This window comes from Scardinius erythrophthalmus (assembly GCF_964197995.2).
Source record: "Scardinius erythrophthalmus genome assembly, chromosome: 5".
NCBI lineage: Eukaryota > Metazoa > Chordata > Actinopteri > Cypriniformes > Leuciscidae > Scardinius > Scardinius erythrophthalmus.
The window spans coordinates 30659219-30672858 of NC_138225.1; the positions used below are offsets into that span (position 1 = coordinate 30659219).

General features: G+C 37.0%; 1 protein-coding gene across 6 annotated transcripts in view; it reads left to right on the top strand.

Annotated features, from left to right (window-relative positions):
- Positions 1-13640, top strand: part of kank1a (KN motif and ankyrin repeat domains 1a) — a 48152-nt gene that overhangs the window by 12316 nt on the left and 22196 nt on the right. For 2 of the 6 annotated variants that reach the window (XM_081367128.1, XM_081367129.1), the window contains exon 1: positions 10027-10150. The exons of the other annotated variants lie outside the window; for them this stretch is intronic. In XM_081367128.1, the coding sequence (XP_081223254.1) occupies positions 10102-10150 (49 nt within the window). In that variant the 5' untranslated portion in view covers positions 10027-10101. Of the gene's footprint in view, positions 1-10026; positions 10151-13640 lie in introns of those variants that run through there. 6 annotated transcript variants of the gene reach the window in all.

Here is a 13640-nt window from a genome sequence, read left to right on the forward strand (position 1 = left end):
TGCAATTTAGAGCAAAATTTAGAGGGTGAAATCCAGTCATTCTATGAATCCGTGTTATTCAACTATTTTTTAACATGCACACCAGATTAACACATCAGTTAATTAATTGAATTTCATGAAGAATAGGCATTTGTAAATGTGTAAGACACACACATCCTTAAAATATCTTGTTGATGTTTTTTTCTGAACTGGTATGGGATGTGGTCCAAAATGGAAAACAATTTCAGCCTCTGGATTGACGTGGAAAGACGGGATGTTTAGCAAAACTCCCACTGGCAAAATGTTGTGAATTGTGAAGCCCTTGTCTGCCATAACCATATCACCTGGTTGTTGGTGTTGAAGTCCACAGTCACCTGTTATTGCCTTGAGTGAGGCACTCCCACCACACAGGTCACTGGCAAAGGTAATTACTCCATTGGGAGCTATACCGATTTAAGCCTTCAGTGTGGTCCGTCCTTTGTAATGGCTGTACAATTGACTGTGCGTCAAGCCTCTCTATGTCACAGAGAGCAACCTCGGTGCAGTCAAGCTGTGGAGGGGATTTTTTATAGTGCACTAACAGTGGTTGTAAAGATGTTGGCTACTGTGGCTGTGCAAAATTAAACCTTGTTTCCAGGTCTATGTGGCCACAATTAAGTCTAAGCTTCATTAAAGGTCAGGAGCAATTGATCGACTATAGGGGCATAATTTAGACAGTCCAATTAGAGTGATATTGCAGCTCGAATCTAGAAAAAAGCGCTTCCAAAAACAGGCAGAATCAGGCAACAATATTGGTGAAATATTGGACTCTGTCAGAATTGGAGGACATTTGACTGAAGTAAATAGTTTGCTTCTGTTTCTCCAATCTTCTCCTTCATCCTCACTTCTGGTAACGACCGTTTGTTTCTTCCAGTTAGGGGTATGGCTAAGGTGGTCAGGGAATTGGAAAGTCTTCCCCTCATTCCACGGGAACCACGATGGCCTAGCAACTTTGCTGTTGGAGAAAAGCCAACTGCACACCCTAGAATTTCAGTTTGAGTTGAAGTTTTCATGTCTGTATAAAAGCTCTTTCTTGTACACAGCAAATTCAGGGAAGTGCTTAATGTCAATGAAAATCTTAAACTTCAGGCTCAATACAATACAATAATGTTCAAGCGATATGCATAGAAAAGAGAAGCATGCAAGTTAAATATAAATAATACTTAAGTTTGTAGACAGTAGTATTAGCTGTACTCTTGCTTGGTTAGCACACAAACTATAAAGGTTGTATCAGGGGTATCCGAAATGGGCCGGTTTGGCTTTTACCGGTGGATCCTAACATTAGCACAAACTAGCGCCAAACTTTATGTATCTTTGTACGTTCAAGAAAAGTTCACCTTTTCAACTGCAGTCATTTCCTCTTCTTTCTCATTGCAAGGAAAGCGGTAGAATGACAATTGCATCGTTTTTTTTTTGGACTTGATCGATTCAAACAACAAGGGACACAGCACTGCAGGATGTTGAAAATGCTAGAGCTTCAGCTAATGCAGTAGATGCTTGGATCGCTACGTCATGACTTATTAGCAAACAGATTGGAATCTGCGCAATTGGGAGTTTCATGTAAGAGCAAAAAAGTTCCCGAATGCAGATTTTGCTAATGTTCAAGTTAGTCACGCACATTCGCCGTGCACACTGACAGAAAGCTGCTTGGTTTGAAAGTGACTTATGTTTGAGTTGTGTTCCATACATTTATACGCTATTGACAATGGACCTTTTTTGCCTGTCAAATTTAGCTGAGATTTAGCTAATTTGACTGCACTTTAAGACTTTGTTTATTGAGATGACCTGCTGCTTCATTAGTTCATCTGTAGGAAACTATATGAATGAACACTTGACAAAAGGACATGCAGTATCAATGCAACATTGTGAGAAATATAATTGCTAAATAATGACTGCACTGCAAGGCCCTATTGAAGACTAACTTTGTGTGTATTCTGTACTTATTTATACTTTGTCCACTAAAAAAAATGGTGTATGTTTTACTTTAAAACAGTTTTCACTTAGAAATACAAGAAACACATGACATTTTGAAGTAGACAGACAATTTTACAGTGTATGTGATTGTTTCAAATGTATGTAACAGGTAATTAATGGGGTAAATAGGCTATGTATGGCATATAATACTGTATGTATCTCATAGTTGTAAGTTTCACCAAGATCCAATTCACACACACATTTTTATAATTTGCACTTCTTCTCATATTATAGTTTTCTCATGAGTTCCTCCAGTTCTCAGAGCTCTTGTAATTACAGGGACGGTCTGGATGTGGGATTCCTGCTTTGATGTGAGCGTACAGTGACCCATAGGGTCACAAAGGCACTGTCTGTTCTCCTCCAGAACTCACTTATCACAGCTCTCAACTTCCTGCTGAGAGCAGAGCTCCAGTGGTCTCCACACAATACAGTGCATTATCTGCAGGAGGGTGTGCTAGTATTGTCATAACCTTATGACCCTTTAACCCCTCACACCATAGACAAACAAAAATAACAAATCAGTCAGGAGGGGCAAATGGTCCCAAGGAGCTCAGCTGAAGTTGTCCTACTGTTTCAGATGAATAATTTGTGTTCCTTTTAAGGAATCTGAAGCAATTTTCCAGCCATGAGCCATGTAATAATGGAAAATAATGCTTGTTGAGAAGACTGAAATCGATGTTGAGATGGACTAATGAAATAAAGTCTTTAATCTCTGTGTATTCTTGGTGTAATGATAACTTGCGTTTAGAGCTTTGCTGAGAGCTCTTACAGATTTGTTATACAAGTTGAAGGTTTGCTTTGTCTTCATGTTCTCTTTATGAAATGCGCTGCTCTTTGTGTGTACATATTTCTGATCAGCTGCACATTTGTGAACTCTGAAAAGTTTGAAATGACTAGTCACAGCTGCCAGCACCATTCAACATGTCTGAACATCAGAAACATTAAACAGGCATTATCATGTCCATGTGCAAAATCAGCTTTAGCTGAAGGGGATAGTTCAATTCATAGTATGTCAGATATCATGGATAGGGACTACAGCAGAGAACCAGCTGCTGCTTCATCTGTGTATGTTTATACATTCCTATCCCCGTGTTTGTGTTTTTTTCATTCTTTAAATGTCAAAGGATCAGTCGACATCATCCTATTGATCTCAGTATCTCTTTTTCTTTCTCCAGGCAATGCTTGTTGTCATCTGTTAAAGGAGTTTCTTGCTGCATGCTTTATTTGCAGATCATAAGTTCTGAAAACTGTGGGTCTTCTCTTTTTGTTACTTGAACAGCCAGACGTTTTTGGATAGGGCGTATGCATGAATGACTTTATGAAAAAAACTGATGGGTGTTTATTTAGAGATCTTTACTTTAGTTGCTTGCGTGTGAATCCTCAGACAGAGACCTTTTGTGAACATACTGGATTTTGTCAATGGTTAGATGCTGCTGACATGCTGTCAACCACAACACTCATTATACCTTTCGGTTTGAGCACACATAAGGGTCCATTTACAGACTATAATGTCTCTTTCAAAAGAACTAGGGAAAGCACCACACACACACACACACACACACACACACACACACACACACACAAGGTCTTAATCTGGTAAATGATTATTTTGCTGTCCTCAGCTAACCATTTCACTAATTCTTGTTTTGTAGTCTAAACCACCGCCTTTGTTAATCTCAGTTGATATATATATAAAAAAAATTGGTATACACAATTGTTTAAAAGTTTTTGTCTGGTAAGATTTTTATTGTTTTTAAAAAGAAAGTTTATTATGCTCACAAGGCTTTGATTAAAATACAGTAATACATTTATATTGTGAATTATTATTATTATTATTATTATTATTATTATTATTATTTATTATTATTATTATTACATTTTACAGTTTTAAAAATGTAATTTATTCCTGTGATGGCAAAGCTGAATTTTCAGCATCATTACTCCAGGCTTCAGTGTCACATGATCCTTCAGAAATCATTCTAATATGCTGATTTGGCACTTTGGTAACTTGGCTGCTCGCTCTAACGTTAACCTAAACAAATGTGCGCTATTATTAGGCGCATGTCCAAGTGATTGTGTTGAGTGTGGAAGACAGCTAAAGTATATCGTGCTTACAGGGGGTCTACTTTTGTGTCAGCTCACAATAATAAGAAAATGTTGTGCTTTTGTAAATAAAACAAACTGGATGCACTTTCTGCCATCTCAGTCTCTGTGAAGTTGAGCGTGCCAAAAAAAATACACAAAAAAACAGTGTATACTTGCCTCACAGATATAATAAATATATCTATAGAAAGCTTGAAATGTTAAGCGATGGTCAACCAGTTCAAGTGGAAAACAGATTATGTTATCCGAAACGTGCATATAGGCACATCAACTACTGCAGAGATGATGAGTCGGCATCGTCGACTTAATCTCTGCAGCCGAAAACACAGAAAACATTATCAATAAGTTATTCAAATGTTCAGATAGTCTCCTTGCTGTTTTTTTCACGACACATTCATAATCATTACTTTTGCCGGTGCGCTGGCAAGATTTATGCGTGCTCTTGAGCGCTGATTAGGCAATGTATTTTGTATAGGCAATTAAAGGCTCATTATTTTGATTTCTATAGCTTATTAATATACACGTGCGATTAGTCGACTAATTGTTTAAATAAACGTCTAAAAATCTTTATTTGAGGGCAGCCCTAATTGTAAATGTTTAAAATTGTAAATGTAAAAAAAAAAGGTCGTGCTGCTTATTTTTTTGTGTGTGGAAATTGTGAAACTTTTTACTGGTTTCTTTGAATACAAATTTTAATAGGACAGCATTTTTTTTAAATAGAAATCTTTTGTAAAATAATAAATGTCTTTACTGTCAAATTAATACGACCTTGCTGAATAAAAGTAAAACATCTTACTTACTGTTGATTGACTAAGCAAGCCCAATCTAAGTATTCTTGCACCCCTTCTTACTATTGTTCAGCCTATTCCTGCCTCAGTTGTTATACAGGAAGCTATTCAAATATTTACTGCCAGATTGTGTCTAGTGCATTCGTTCTAGTCATGAGAGGTTTTACAGAGCACGCTTTAGAGTTCTGACAGTCCGACAGATCCCATGGGGAGAATGGGACGGATAGAAAAGTGTGTGTGTGTGTTGGATGGCAGTTACAGGGTGTAAATGTGGGGGTTTCCTTAAACTGGCTTCGTCTACCAGTGGCTAACCCAGATGGGATCCTCGCAGTTTCTCTTCCTCGACTGTGTGGTGAGACAAATCACTTCACTGTGACAACACCATTATCTACATCTCTCCCACACTTGCTGCCAGTAAACAACCGAAATCTCTTAACCTATTTCAGACAGCAAATAGCCATGAATTGGGTATCTCTTTTTTCTTATTTTTTTTCTTACTTTTTAAGACTTTTCATAAAGTGCATTTGACGTGTCAGAATCGTTAAGGTTTCTACTTGATTTCTTTTCCCACCAAGCTTCTTCCTCTGGTCTTTCATTTTCAGATAACATTATACGGCTTCTCAATTAACCATGGGAATACTCTGTTCTGCATGTCATTCGACCTTAAAGAGCATCTCTCGGTTCCTGCTGATAAGCTCACGGCATATTGGTCCGCTCAATATCAGCATGAATGTCTGAAGGAAGCCATTTAATGGCCATCCTTGGCCATGACGTCACCTCAGAAGTCCCTCTGGACCATATCTACAACTGGAGACAAAAGACTACTAGAGTAGTGACCGGCTAGTGGAGATTCTATCTGACTCTGAGACTCAGATATTGGGGTTAACAGCTGGTCCAGTCAGTGCTCAACAGATGGCTGTGCATAAACAGTGGATGAGGGTTAGAAAATGAATTCCGAGGGAATACATTAGGCCACTAACAAGATCCTTTGACACATTAATGTTAATTTGTTACTGCGTCTCTTTCAATCTGGAAGCTGATTTGTAAGCGGAGGTTAAGCCAATTGTTGCTTTCCTTCACCTGCGTCTGTTGTTGGCATCTATTAGGCTGAGTTTTACAAAGCGTATCGGAGAACCTCCCTGAAACATATTGTTGCCTCTTTTACGGTTGCTCACTCGATTCAAATCATAGCGGATGAATGATTTCCCAAACTTTCACTGGGGATGCTCTTGGTCTTTGTTGTGCTGATTTCGGGCAGGGGAACAGATGTGGAGGCTTCAGGATCATAGGGACTCGTAGCGTGGGGAGCAGAGGGAAAATTGATTTTTAACGCATTTCAGACAAAACCTGGTGGGATGCTTGTGCTAAAGCCAACGGTTCTGAAGCGGTTAAATGAAATGTGTATGTTATACCAGTCCCTTCTGCTGGTAATTGTTTTTTTTAGAGGGTTAATGTCCAATGTATGCCAAGCAGTAAGGTTTGCCCATTCCATGCATTTCCCAGCCGAATCCAGCCCCTCTCTTCCCAGCCCCCTGGAATGGGCCCTTTCTCATTAGCACCATTATAGCCCAGCCAGCTCAAGTGGTTAAGCCAAACAAAACCCTTTAGCCTTTAAACGCAGCTCTGATTAAAGGCTGGCAAGGTGTGTTTAGTAACTGCTTCTTTGTAACTGCTGTCTAAAACATTCCTGTAGTGTCTGTCAACAAGGAACGCTCTTTGGGTTTCCAATGATTTTTATTTTTTATTTTTATTTTGTCTTCGAAACGTAATTTGGAATTAACTTGTAGGAACAAAGCATCCTGTGAATTAATAAATGTAATTTATTTATTTATTTTTTATTTTGTGTAGCAGTAACTATATTTAATATACATTTTAAATTATTATTTTACAAGATGGTAAAGAGATTAAAAAATTGTGTTCTGGTTGTATTTTGAAGTGTTGTTTCTCTTTAACTATTTAAAAAAAACTATTTAAATGTTGTATGGATAATAACTATATGGAAAATATATTGCATTAAATGCGTATACCTATATAATAAAATATATTCATTTATTTTCTGGTTTTAAATGTTTTAATTTTATATAGCATCAAATGTTTATATATTTTAATATACACTTAAAGTTAATATACAAATATATGGGTGTGTGTGAAATACAGATAATTGTTACATATAAATATAATAAATCACATGAGAGGTTAGAAACTAAAATATTTAATGTATTTATTTTGTTTTGCAGTAACTTTATTTAAATATGTATGTATTAAAAAAAAAAATATATAAAAAAAAAAAAAATATATATATATATATATATATAGATATAGATATATATATATATATATATATATATATATATATATATATATATATAGATATAGATATAGATATATATATATATATATATATATATATATATATATATATACACTAAAGATAATACAATATGTTTAAGTAGTCTAATTGATCCATATTATTCATATGAAAGCTGAGGATTAATATTTGATTCCCATAAATGGTCCTCTGAGGTAGTCTTGTGTCAGTTTGACTGAACACAACTAAAAATGTTGTCACAAGGTTGACTAGAACTTTTTTGAAGGTCAAAGAGCTTAGACACAATTATTTAACACAAAGAACCAAACAGTTTAATCTTAATTCCGCGCTGCGTGTGGTAGAGCAGCTTTCTGTGACCGTAACGCTGGGAGGCTCCGTTGGCCTCCAGCACTCTCAAGGCTCTTTATCATGAGAAGAGTCTGCCTGGCTCCACTGGAGAGCTGAACAAATAACTGGCTCCAGCCTGTCCTTGGTCAAATGCACGCTTGGACAGAGGTGAGGAGATAGGTTTGGAAGTAAAAAAAAGCACTGTTTTATTTAGTTCCAAAAGTGGTAGTATAAGAGGAGTAGAAAGACATCCCTCTGTCAGACAAAAGAGGGTAATGGTAGCGAGTGTGTGGCTGATAGGGACTACCCACTTTCCTCACACACCCTGAGGAGTGGAAGGGCTGGGTCTTTGTTAAATGAAGCAGTGAGTTTGCTCTGCAGCATTACGTGGAGTGAACGGTTTCCCTTCGGGTGCTTTCATGCATATTTTACATGACTCAATATTGTATTTTTTTTTACTTTAATCGGAGCAGTGAGACAAATGGACTGTTGGTTTTTTTTGGTATGTATGATTTTCTTTCCTTTTCCCCCCTTTTTAAAAAAAAAAATTGCTTATTTAATTGGAGTTTGGTGATTTCATGGATATTGTATTTGTGCTTGGGGGGATTTTTTAGGATATTTAAATGCTCATGCACCCATTTACTGCAAATGTATGTTTGAAGAATGCTAGCCTGTAGATGGCAGTGTTGTCAGAAAATTGTATTTGGACTTGCAGTGTAACCCCAATTTAGTCTGCCTAGAGAAGTTTATACAGTCCACAGCAAGCAGACAAAAGTGGAAGTGTTTCACTGCTGTACATTTCTGCTATTAAAGAGAAGAGAAGTTGAATAGAAAGTTATTTGTGTTGGATCCTCCTGGAACTGTTAGGTTAAATGAGTCATCTGCTATACACTTTTGCTGGGTTAACCGTTATTTGTGATTTATGGGTTCATATTCTTATCTCAGTCACTCTGAAAATCAGCCTGTCACTAACTTCAGACTGGATTCATTTTTGGGAAAGAATAATATTGGAAAGACAAAACAAGAAACTGTCAGACGATCTCTGTTAGCTTGATCTGGAAGTTTTAAACTCTTTAAATGCTAATACATCAATGTTCGAATTTAGGGTTTGTTTTTTCCCATTTTGTCTTCAGTGTGTGTGTGTGCCCCCCTACCTAACCATTATTTTGATCAAATATATTGTAAAGTTTTTATTTTTGTGTGGTATTTTACTTCATTTGGTCAGCTCTTTACCTTTGACAGAACTTTGCTGTCCTTGTAAAATATTCTTCTGTTTATATAGCACATGCAACCCTTTCTGTTATCAGGAAATAGTTTTAGATTATAAAGGAAAGCTCTCAGCTCTTCTTCAAAAGCAGCTCTTTGAAAACTCACTCTACCAGACCTCTTGACATTAGACTATTCATTAGAACAAACGTGGTGTATTGTTTTCGGATTATTCATGAAAATGAGTATGCATGACTATTAGCTCAACTATTTCAAATGTAAGAATGAGTCTTGCTGTATATACACTACTGTTCAAAAGTATGAAGTAAATATATATTTTTTTAATCGAAGACATGTCCCATGTCCAAAAGTCTCTTATTTCAAATAAATGTTGTTCTTTTATACTTTCCATTCAAATGTTTTCAACATTAATAATCATAAGAAATGTTTCTTGAACACCAAATCAGCATATTAGAATGGTTTCTAAAGGATCATGTGACCCTTATGACTGGCTACCAAAAATTCAGCTTTCCCATCACAGAAATAAATTACATAAAATAAAAATGTACTTACATTTTATGCTGTATATTTAATAAAATAGATGCAGTCTTGGTGAGCATAAGACACTTCTTTCAAAACATTAAAAAAAATCTTACAGACCACAAACTTTTGAACAGTAGTTTATCTATAATCTTTCATTATTAAGGCATTCCACAACAATCTATTAACCCCAATTTCTCTGTCAGCATGACGTACGAAGGTCAAAAACCTCTTTAACCTTTGACAACACTAGATAAGCTGGTTTGGAAAGGCACAAATGGACTTTTCATATGGTCTTACAATGGAATCAGACTAATTTGTTCTAAATGGTGTTCATTTCATATAGCCTACTTGTTGTTGTCATCCTTTAAGCTTTAAAGTTGTTTATTGATTCCAAAAGTATCAATGTATTTGCTTATTCCACATATTCCATATATATTGCACATACAGTTTTTATGTTTCAGGGAGTGTGAAAACAAGAAGAGGCTATAGCTTCGAGTGAGATTACTAATAAGCAAACACTTTGCCTTTACTTAGTGAGTCTACAGCTGTATCGCAGGATGCCGTTTAAGGCGAACAGACCAGACAAGAGGGTGATATGATAATGATAAAAATAGGGTCTACAGCTCATGCGAACGGGTCTTTGGTTATGATCGAGTCCCTTTCTCTTCAGGTTTCTTTATATTTAGCTGACCTAGATCAGGTTTGGGACCGTTCAGTCTGATCTTCAGTTTAGAACTGGCTGTAGAGCATCGGCCGCTTGCAGGAGTTTGCACTCAAAGTTTGAGGTTTGACTTTGACTTTTCCAGCAAGTTGATGTCGAGTTCTTGGAATATCCTGGATACTTTTGATTCAGATGAACCGGGTAATGACAATGTGGCTGGATTATTGTACTTATTTATATAATAAACCAATGTAGGACTCTACACTGCTGCCAGGGTTTCAGTGTTTGCCTAATTTGCATGTAAAGATGATTTCTTTTGGTTTCACATTGCTTAGGCTGAAAAACCAGACAGAATAAAAGTGATATGCAGTTTCAGAACCCCTGCTTGTCAAGATAATTATAAGCTTTGAAGCTGGATTTGAAAGAAGGGGGATCAGCATGGTTGTTGTAAGTAATGGTTGGGGGCATTTGAGCCCGGGTCAGACCTTTGGCCCCCCTGCCAGAAGCTAACACGAATGCACAGGTGTGTTCAGCCCCTCTCTTTTCTGAAGTTCTTTAGTTCTGGCTTATTCAAAGCTCAACGCTATAATGAAATTCAGCTGCCTGCTTTCATGGTCAAGTTGCTGCTGGAACCCCCCCCCCCCCCCCCCCAACTCTTGTCTTCATAATGACTGTGGCTGATGGGAAGGGGAAAATGGTGTTTATGAGTGTTCATTAGGCTGTTTTTTCCCCCCACTCTCTTAAACACGAGTGTGAAAGATCAAAAAGGGAGTTTGTACGTGTGAGTGTGTTTCTGGCAAGTAGTTTCAAAGGGAAGTAGTATTATGAAGTTTGCTCGCTTGTTTGGTCATAAAATGATCGTTTCACTTGAGCATGTGATCTTGCCCTCTCGATTTTCTGACTTCAGGTTGTCACATTATTAATGCCTGGAGACCCTTGCTGAAAATTATCAATGGACACACCTGCAGCTCCACCTCAAACTACAACAGCAATATCCGAAACGACCATGTGCTCCTCTTCCCCTGAGGATGTAAAGATCATGTCACTTTAACCCATTATCTGAATTTTTGGGAGAACCGCATGAGGCTCTATAGGTGGTCTCGGGTTTAGAGTGGTTAGTTTGAAAAGCTTTTTGGATGGTGTTAAAGGAAATCAAAAATCTCATATTGCCCCATATCACTTGCGTTTTGCGGAAAAAATAAAAGGAGATATTTAAAAAAAAAAATCAGGTGACCCCCAGCCTTTCATACTCCAAAATGAACAAATGCAAGTAGCCCATATACAGTAACTGCTGTGCTGTATTTCAAGACTATGAATATGATAGATTTGTATGAGAAACTGATACTCTTCCCCTCCACAATAGCTCTCATATTTAGAGCTGTGCAAATAATAGTTAAAAGATTGTGATCTGGATTCAAACACCCACGCGATCTTAATTCTAAATGTCAACGATTTGGCTGTGTCTATTAAATCTTTGACAAGTAGCCTATGATCACAGCGTAACATTCAGATCTACGTTTGCGCTGCCACTGATCCAGAGAGAGCAGTTGTCATGTTTAGGTATGAAACGGCTTCACAAACAGTCTTTTCAACCACACAGTTTCATTATTTCTCTTACAATAATTCAGATTAATTCTGGGATAAAATGTTTTAGTTCGAACATAAACACTGTCTACGGTAGTGATCAAAATGGAGTAAATCACCTTTTGAAATTTGATGCTTCAAAATAAAGATTGTATCAATTACATTGTTACGCCAGTAAGTGTATTTGTCATTTAAATAATTCAGTCATGGACAAACGCTAATTCATCCAGTAATGAAACAAGTTTCTTTATGAGCGAGTCATTGAATCATTCATTCATCGTGCATCTCTACTGTCAATTTTTATTTATTTATTTGATTTTTTTCTCACCAAAGATGCATTTATTTGATCAAAATACCCTAAAAAGTAAATACCGTAAAATCATACTATATTTTAAATATCATTGCAATTTAAAATATCTTTTTCATCAGCCATTCCTGCAGTTTTGTGCAGATTCTTCAGAAAGCATTCTAATATGCTGATTTGCTGCTTAAGAAATATTTCTTAATGAAAACAGTTGTGCTGCTTAATATTTTTTACATATAAAAAAAAAAAATGCTGATACTTTTTTCAGGATTGAGGGAAATGTTCAATGAATAACTTTAATTTTGAATGGTACACAGGCCACAATTCATGTATGCCTTAACCACACTTCCAATTCTGTGGAAGGTGTGGTGAAAAGAGCATTTAAATTAATGAGAAGCGACAAGGAAAGTAGGTGTGTTTGCATTTTTCTAAAGCAATACACCTTACCGCTCCCATTTTAGATCTGTCTCCAGCAGTGGAGCGTGTGTGTGTGTTTGAATTCAGAGCCTCGTACGGACCTGCACTCCATGTTTAAATGCTGCCTCTGGCTGTAGTGTTGTGTCAGTTGACTGCCTCGTCATGCTACCCTGCCCTCACCTCTGGAGATGTGCTATACCTCCCACTAGCATGCCACATTCTTGTGTAATTCCTGTATTTCCTGTGTCACTTTCCCAATCATCTCTGTTCATGAAAATTTCTAGCACAAAATACAGACTGTGTAGTACTATGGAAGCTTGTTTCTCCCACAGAATAAAACCTTTTACAAGATAATTGCGACTTTTTATCTCACAATTGCGAGTTAACGGTTTAACTTTATATCTCGCAATTCTGACTTTATTTCTCATTACCTTTTTTATTCTGTGTGGAAACAAGCTTCCATAGTGTAGCCCCCTTCCTAGGGACACATTTATAAAAGGAATTTGATATTATGGTTATTTTTTTCCCTCATCAGTATCTACCTTTTAGCAAGGCTTTAAGTGATTACAGATATCTTAATTTATATTTGTGTTTTTCAGGAGTCATTTTGAGCTTGTATTTTCTTTCTTTTATAGAGTTAATGGCAAGATTCCACTGACATACCTGGAACAAGTTTATGAGAACATCTTTCCTTGCCATTAACTGTAGACTGTTATGATTTCAATGGCATCGGATTCAGACAGGCCACATCACATGTCCAGAGGTGTTGTCTGTGCATTATCCTTTAATTTTCGTTTTTGAAAAGATTCACTCATATTCTAATATTCAAGTACAGACTTTGCTAGCAGGGTGTTTAGAACAGGGAGTGACACTGAATGAGTAAAAAATGATGCAACACGCCTTTCCGTTTCGTCTCGGTATCAGTAAGAAGGATCTACCTGCAGTTACACGTCAATCTGTAATGGGCTGACCCTGTTTGCTAAAACAGCAACCTTGTTGATGCCATTGTGCCAATAGAGGACTTAACATTGTAAGAGTGTTTGATGGGAGATCTTTTCCTTTACACAGAGGGTCTCTTGTTAGTGGTCTGGTCACTGATCTGTTCTACACGGACGGATGCATCCTTTCCTCTTATAGGACCTGTGACATCTGAGAAAGTTAGCTAATCTTAGCTGTAATATACACTTCACGTTGCATAGATGCTTTGGCTTATAGGTGACTGCAAGGCCGTAGTAACTTCATTCCCTGTGACTAGATGTTGAAGAAGTTTAAGAATGACTGAACAAGGTAGGTGCGCTTTTTAGTCTAATGTCACATCTGCATGCATGCACCTTCGCAGAACGAACAGGAATATATCTAATGTGTGTAAATACACATTTTGGACTG